The 8,615-nt window shown below is 43.5% G+C and overlaps 1 protein-coding gene across 1 annotated transcript; it reads left to right on the forward strand.

Moving 5' to 3' along the window:
• The first annotated feature begins 236 nt into the window (after positions 1-236).
• On the forward strand, positions 237-7,334 carry LOC308091053 (heat shock cognate 70 kDa protein). Its single transcript, XM_080436354.1, has 9 exons — positions 237-369; positions 2,266-2,475; positions 3,257-3,462; positions 3,552-3,704; positions 3,838-4,393; positions 4,755-4,957; positions 5,159-5,357; positions 6,008-6,240; positions 6,905-7,334. The coding sequence occupies exons 2-9, from the start codon at positions 2,271-2,273 to the stop codon at positions 7,115-7,117; spliced, it is 1,968 nt and encodes a 655-aa protein (XP_080292480.1). The 5' UTR covers positions 237-369; positions 2,266-2,270; the 3' UTR covers positions 7,118-7,334.
• The last annotated feature ends 1,281 nt before the right edge of the window (positions 7,335-8,615 follow it).

The raw sequence follows: 8,615 nt of genomic DNA on the forward strand, positions 1-8,615 counted from the left end.
ATGTAACCACTCAGTCAAAAATGAAACTCAGGCAGCCGACGAAAGAAAGGCGGAGACTCCTAACAGGAAGTGGGAGGGACGTAAAGTAAAGTCACATGGCGATTAACCTCGCGTCACCAGTCTTTCCACGGCGATTGGCTTACCACATGTACTGCCTGGTGACGTCAGGGTCAGGTGATTGGTTGGATCGCTGAGAAACAGCCTCGGCCTCGGCGTGTGATTGGCTGCTATGGTCACAGATATAGAAGACCCACTGCCTGCCTTCTTTCTTTCACTCTCTCAGGCTCCAGGCGAACAGCAGCAGCTTCGCCACTGCACAACTCGACCAATAACACCATTTTCATCATCAGCGGAAGCTTCCAATATTTGGTGAGTCTCATCATATTTCATTATTTTTCTTCTGTGTGTGAACAAGAAACAGCAGCGTTGTTTTTAACTTCTGCCACGTGTTTCAAACGGTGAAACAGAGCAGTAAACGGGAGGGTTTAACAATGATCGCATTGTATTCGCCCTGGTGCAGAGCGTGGGGAGTTCTCTCAACGCGCTGCTCTAACCAAAATTCCCCATCGTGCGAGGTCTCCGTCTTTAGTTAACATTAAGAACTGTTTTGCTACTTGCCGAAAAAAAGACAGTTTTGGTCGTTGGAAGTCTATTCCCCAGGGTGGGAAGCCTTTCAGGACCCCACCTTCTCTGTATAATACACTTTTTGGGCAGAAAATAAAATGTCCGCCAGGTGGAAATTATTGTCTGTACTCCACTGCGCCCTCTACAGATCTGGTCGATGGTAATTTATATTGACCAGATCTGTAGAGCGCGCAGTGGAGTAAATGGACATTACTTATTTTCTGCCCAAAAAGTGTATTATACAGTCCTAAGAGGCTTCCCACCCTGGAGAATAGACTTCCAACAACACAAAACTGCCCTGTTTTGAGAAGTAGCGAATTTACTAAACGAATTTACTACAGTTTGAGACCTCGCACGGTAATGGAATTTCGGTCCATGAGTAGCAGCGCGCCTGGCAGAGTGATGGCGAGAACTCGATAACGCTCTGGACCAGAGCTATGTTTAACAATGGCCTGTATTGTGTTGGCTTGGAAAAAATCCCAACGGTAGTTCAACAAAACGTTAGGAAGACAACCGGTTTATTGTCTTGATATCCACCGAGATAGTGAAATGGCCTACAACAACTACAAGATTGCATCAATGCATTGCGAAATGACTGTTGGTTGCGACAGAGCCGGCAGAACGCTCGACAAGAAGCTGTAGAATGTTCTAGAACATCTCCTCTCACCACGTGGTCTGAGCCCCGCCATTAATGGCAATCTCTTGTTGTTCCCCCACAAGGAGATCCGCGGCCCAAAGCATCGTGTCCCTTACTTGATGTCCCTAAGTGAGCAAGTCAATGTATTTACGTTAATTTTACTTTCAGGCCTAACTCAAAAGATGATTTGTCCTTTTAAATTAAACTTTATTTTATTTACCCGTGTCAGATTGGAGACATGATTTACACCCATGTTGGGTTTTAATGGCTTGTTTACATATATTTTAGCTAGCTGGATTGGCAACATTGGGATCTCATTTGCCGTTGAAATGTGACCTGTTGAGGATGTGTAAATTCGATTCAGTTGATTGCTTTCCTCGATGACCTGCTGACTGGCTGTCTAAATGATATCATTTGATAAAATGGAACATCGTTGATGGTGTAATGTTTAGTACGATGCCAGAAGGCAGGATGCCAGAAAACAGCAGGCACATCACTGCTCATGAATATCACTCTTGGCTGGGATTCGGTGTAGCATGGTTGCCATCCAGCGTTAAACTGTTGCAAATGTGGCGCCTCGCCATTTTGGGCTTTGTGAGGAAGTAGCAACTGTTTCCTGCTTGACCTCATGAATGGGCGGGAACTGGTAAAGAGTTGTCAGTTGCTTCAAATGTCACATTGACACACCCAGGCCATAACTTACTCTACCATACAGATTCCTCAAACAAACAAGTTCCAAATATCAGTTTAAAATGGGCTGGATCACTGTGATGACGTTTTTTCCTGCCTTTCGTAGTTTCCACCAGAGGTTGAAAGACCAAAGATGGCATTAAACCTTCCTTGGATGTCTGAGTGATCAAGTAGAAATAGGAGTGCTAGTGACAAGTGTGATCCCAACAGAAAACATATTTGGAGCCAAATGCATAGTGACCCAACAGTTAGTAGGCTACAACTTTATGGCAAAGCAATTTTTACCATCTCTGTACGTTATGATGTTCTTTCAGGAAACATGTCTAAGGGACCAGCAGTGGGCATTGACTTGGGAACCACCTACTCCTGTGTGGGTGTGTTCCAGCATGGCAAGGTTGAGATCATTGCCAACGACCAGGGCAACAGGACCACACCCAGTTATGTGGCCTTCACAGACTCCGAGAGGCTCATCGGAGATGCCGCCAAGAATCAGGTTGCCATGAACCCCTGCAACACAGTCTTCGGTAAGGTTTCAGTCTTAATCCTTACATGTCGATCAGAAGGTGTGGTCTGTCTGGAGACAGTCCTCACCTTCACCCATTTAACCTCTTATGCCCTATTTAGTACTTGTCAGATATATATATATATATATATATATATATATATATATAAAAAAGGACAAATGGGGTGATCTATAAGCTCACCTCATGCAGCAAAGCTACATGGGGACACCAGGTTGTAAGCATTTTGGTTACCCAATGGTTAATATTAAAGCTGCACTTCAATCCATAAACTTTCAAGGGATTCAACCCCAAGCCTCCTGTGCAGAATTTCAACCAGTGAGCGGAGACGGATAGCCTGCTTAATGCAGGGTAGCTTTCGAGTTGTGCAATACACTACTTTTGAATCATCTGAACACCACCCCAAAAATCTGCGGATGTACTAGTTATATTGTATTAAAGTACTCTACCATACAGATTCCTCAAACGTTTAATTAATGGTCCAAATTGCAGTTTAAAATGGGCTGGATCACTGTGATGACGTTTTTTCCTGCCTTTCGTAGTTTCCACCAGAGGTTGAAAGACCAAAGATGGCATTAAACCTTCCTTGGATGTCTGAGTGATCAAGTAGAAATAGGGCTGTGGCAGTTGAACTAATTGATCATTTGGAAAAACATTATGAAAATGTGGTTCTCAGTTGATGGAAAGTAATCAATAGAATAATTAACAAAGTAATAAATAGTTGCGGCTGTAGTAGAAATGGCCTCAACGTGACGTGACTAATATTTTCTGACACTCTTTGCAGATGCCAAGAGACTGATTGGTCGCCGGTTTGATGATGGAGTTGTGCAGTCGGACATGAAGCACTGGCCATTTGAAGTGGTCAATGACAACACCCGCCCCAAAGTCCAGGTTGATTACAAGGGCGAGACAAAGTCATTCTACCCAGAGGAGATTTCGTCAATGGTGCTGGTGAAGATGAAGGAAATTGCTGAAGCGTATCTCGGAAAGGTGGGTTTCAAGTGGCTTAAAGGCGGTGTGTAATTTGGCGTTGTTCAAGAAAGTAATGGAAGTGACTGGATTGTTTGTTCTCTCCCCAGACTGTAAACAATGCAGTCGTCACAGTGCCTGCATACTTCAATGACTCTCAGCGCCAGGCCACCAAGGATGCTGGCACCATCTCGGGTCTGAATGTCCTCCGTATCATCAATGAGCCAACAGCTGCTGCCATTGCTTATGGGTTGGACAAAAAGGTATTCAACTTATTCCCCGGTTGCACAGTACTGTGAACATGATCAAAATGCACCTAAATTGTCCTTTGCACAGTGCTGCTTTAAAAAAAAATGGGTCCGTTTAGTGCTGCTCTAACTGTAATCTTATTTTCAGGTTGGTGCTGAGAGGAACGTGCTCATCTTTGACCTCGGTGGTGGTACTTTTGATGTGTCCATCTTGACCATTGAGGATGGCATTTTTGAAGTAAAGTCCACTGCTGGAGACACTCATCTTGGAGGGGAAGATTTTGACAGCCGCATGGTCAACCACTTTATTGCAGAGTTCAAGCGCAAATACAAAAAGGACATCAGTGACAATAAGAGGGCTGTCCGGCGTCTACGCACCGCATGTGAGAGGGCGAAGCGCACCCTGTCTTCCAGCACTCAGGCCAGCATTGAGATCGACTCTCTGTACGAGGGAGTCGATTTCTATACTTCCATCACCAGGGCTCGTTTTGAGGAGCTGAACGCTGATCTCTTCCGTGGCACTTTGGACCCCGTGGAGAAGTCACTCCGTGATGCCAAGATGGACAAGGGTGCGGTCCATGACATCGTTTTGGTTGGTGGCTCCACTCGCATTCCCAAGATCCAGAAACTGCTGCAAGACTTCTTCAATGGCAAGGAGCTCAACAAAAGCATCAATCCTGATGAAGCTGTGGCCTATGGAGCTGGTGAGTTGTGGCTTCTATTTCAAGTGCAAGACTACTAGTCTTTCCGCACAGACTGTATGTGGGGGGGGGGTGGTATAGGCTGGATCACTGTGATGACGTTTATTCCTGCCTTTCGTAGTTTCCACCAGAGGTTGAAAGACCAAAGATGGCACAAAACCTTCCTTGGATGTCTGAGTGATCAAACTAAAACTTCATGGGGGGGGGGGGGTGTACAGAATAATGTTCAACACATTATGTAATCGTGCACTAAACACTGGCTGTAAATTGGCTTTAGATTTGAATTTAGACATTACACACTGTCCATTCATAACAACTTCATACGAAGTACATGACTTAAACTGTACACATTTGTCATCCACAGCTGTCCAGGCTGCCATCCTGTCTGGTGACAAGTCTGAGAACGTCCAGGACCTGCTTCTTCTGGATGTCACCCCCCTGTCCTTGGGTATTGAGACCGCTGGAGGTGTCATGACTGTCCTGATCAAACGTAACACCACTATCCCCACCAAGCAGACCCAGACCTTCACCACGTACTCGGACAACCAGCCTGGTGTGCTCATTCAGGTGAGGAACATGTCTTCTCCCAGTATTACTGTGTGTATCGCTATGATGACGTTTATTCCTGCCTTTCGTAGTTTCCACCAGAGGTTGAAAGACCAAAGATGGCACAAAACCTTCCTTGGATGTCTGAGCGATTCCCATAGATATTGTTTGTCATATCTGTTCATTTGTACATGTGGCGCTAACGTTCCATGCATCCCACAGGTATTTGAGGGTGAGCGTGCCATGACCAAGGACAACAACTTGCTGGGCAAGTTTGAGCTCTGTGGAATTCCCCCTGCGCCCCGTGGTGTCCCTCAGATTGAAGTCACCTTCGACATAGATGCTAACGGCATCATGAATGTGTCTGCTGCTGACAAGAGCACTGGAAAGGAGAACAAGATTACCATCACAAACGACAAAGGTATGACATGACAATGGCAACAGTTGTTTACTTAGAACATTTTTATTAGTTTGCAGAATTTCTACCAGTGAGCAGAGAACGACTGCCTGCTTAATGCAGGGTAGCTATTGAGTTGTGCACTACACCACTTGTCAATCACCTGAACACTACCCCAAACAACTGCAGATGTACTAGTTTTATTGTATGAACATACTCTACCATACACATTCCTCAAACCAAACCTCATTAAAGTTCCAAATTGCAGTTTAAAATAGGCTGGATCACTGTGATGACGTTTTTTCCTGCCTTTCGTAGTTTCCACCAGAGGTTGAGAGACCAAAGATGGCCCAAACCCTTCCTTGGATGTCTGAGTGATCAAGTAGAAATAGGGCTGTAGCAGTTGAACTAATTGATCAATTAGAAAAATATTATGACTGTGCTTCTCAGTTGATGGAAAGTAATCTAAAGAATACTTAAAAGTAATAAATGGTTGCAGCTGTAATAGCCTCAACGTTAGTTGACTGATATTTTCTGACAGGCTTTGCAAAGGCCATGAGACTGATCGGTTGCTGGTTCGACGATGATGGAGTTGTGCAGTCAGACATGAAGCACTGGCCCTTCTTTTTTTAATCATTAGTTTGACACTGTATTCTATTGTCTTGTGTACCCAGGTCGTCTCAGTAAAGAGGATATTGAGCGCATGGTCCAGGATGCTGAGAAATACAAGTCTGAGGATGATGTCCAACGTGACAAGGTGTCATCAAAAAATTCTCTGGAGTCTTACTCCTTCAACATGAAGTCTACCGTAGAGGATGAAAAGCTTGCTGGTAAAATCAGTGACGAGGACAAGCAGAAGATCTTGGACAAGTGCAATGAAGTCATCAGCTGGCTGGACAAGAACCAGGTATGAATGTATACATGTTTGTGTAGTACATTGTGAAGCATTACAGAATGCCTGCTTAACCCATTTAGACCTGAGGCTGTTTTTTTAAAAAACTCCTAATCCAATTATTCCTGTTGCTATATACATGGCAATATCTAAAATGACACGGATGATTTTCCTGGTTTTAAAGGTATAACAACGTATAGGCTTTCCCGGTCCTCATGGGTTAATGCAGGGTAACTTTTCAGTTGTAAAATATACTACCACGAATAACTGCAGATGTACTAGTTTAATTGTATTAACATATTCTACCATACAGATTCCTCCAACGTTTCATTAAAGTTCCAAATTGCAGTTTAAAATAGGCTGGATCACTGTGATGACGTTTTTTCCTGCCTTTCGTAGTTTCCACCAGAGGTCGAAAGACCAAAGATGGCATTAAACCTTCCTTGGATGTCTGAGTGATCAAGTAGAAATAGGACTGTGGCAGTTGAACTAAATTTCTCAAGTTGAAAAATAGTATGAAAATGTGCTTCTCACTTGATGGAAAAGTAATCTATAGAATAATTAACAAAACAATAAATAGTTGCGGCTGTAGTTGAAAAATAGCCTCATTATATGTATTAGTTGCCCATGAGCAATATGTGAGGCTTAACCTTTCCATTTCCCTTGCTTTCCATTGCAGACTGCAGAGAAGGAAGAGTATGAGCATCAGCAAAAGGAGCTGGAGAAGCTGTGCAACCCCATCATCACCAAACTGTACCAGACTGCTGGGGGCATGCCAGGCGGGATGCCCGAAGGTATGTCTGGTGGCATGCCTGGTGGCTTCCCTGGAGCAGGCGGTGCCGCTCCCGGTGGCGGCGGATCCTCCGGACCAACCATTGAGGAGGTCGACTAAACATTCCTCACTAGCAACTACCTCCTGAGAGAAGAAGTTCAACCCTCATAGTTCAAGATGGCAGTTGAGCTACAGAGTGCCAATTTTAAAATGGGGGTTTAATGTTTGTTTTTTGAACGGGCAACAGTTTTGTTTTGTTTGCACAACAAGCTGTCATTTTAATTTTAACACGGAAATGTTTTCTACTGTCTTGACTAAATAAAATATGACAACCCTCTACCCTAGTTTTGACTGTTAATTGTATTTTTACCTGAGTTTTGTAGGTCAGATAACTAAGTAAATTTTGGACTACGTATATTGCCAAGATGCATGTTCAGTATTTAAACAGGGTTTAAAACCCTGGACTTCAGTTGTATGCCAGTTCAGACCATGCACGCTGCAACTAATCAAATAATGATCGGTGTGCATTAACATGAGTACTGTGTTCTGGACACTTCTATCTACACCAGTTTTTGATACTGTTGATTACTAGCCTGGCATGTTAACTGCTGTAGTTTTTCAGCTGAACCTGTAAAAAAATTAATCAACCTACAGATTCATAGGCATAGCCCTTTAGGGAGGCCATGATCATCCATGCAAAGCATTATGATGTGAGCATCCACAGTTATATAGTTATGTAGACGGCCATCTGCCTGGGTTGGAACGATTTTTATAACTACCCCTCATACTTCATGTGTCCAGGGTGTGATGGGATATCGTTAGAATAAGTGTAAGTAGCCATATTCTGATCCATTAGTTGTAAACGGGGACTCAACTCTTTAGTGGATGGAAAATATATTTTCAGATTGACATACCAATTTCATCCCGATCACCTGAGACTGAGCAGAATTTTCTGTTTACTAAGAGCTGGAGAGACTGGGATACCCCGTTACTGTAAATAAACGCTAGCAATTACTAATCGATCACTTACACCACCAGTCAAGAGACTTGTCTTGTTTATAACCCCTAGCTGGACCTATACACAGATATTTAAGTGCCACCTGGTGGCTGCACCCAGCAACTGCTGCGCTGGACTAGGTGTCGTTTATTAGTCTGTCAGCCTACATTTTAGATATTCGACGTCAATAAGATAGCTTAGGTAAATATTTTTAATGAGGGCAATTGTAAGATGTTTTGCTGCAACAATAAACGTATTGAAGTAAATGTGAAGAATCGTGGAGATGGTGACGGTCATTCCTTAGACTTTTAAATGTGTATCTGTGTAAATGTATTTCACTTATTACATTTACTCAAGTACTTTTACTTGTACTACATTGGTTGCAGTATTGCTACTTTTACTCAAGTAAAATATCTGAGAACTTCTTCCACCACTGCTGTTCTGTCACTGCGCAGGCGTCTTGTGGCGTTCTGCGTTTCCATGGTTACATTCCCACTGTCAAACATTGAGACATGAAAATGGGTGAGTAACTTGATTGCTACTATAATGACCTGTTAATAATGCCACGTTTTAGTGAAAATCGGTGGCAGCCTGTATTGTGTTCTCCTATAGGCCTGTGAG

The sequence above is a fragment of the Gymnoscopelus braueri genome (assembly GCF_963280865.1).
Source record: "Gymnoscopelus braueri genome assembly, chromosome: 8".
In the NCBI taxonomy this organism is placed as follows: Eukaryota; Metazoa; Chordata; class Actinopteri; order Myctophiformes; family Myctophidae; genus Gymnoscopelus; species Gymnoscopelus braueri.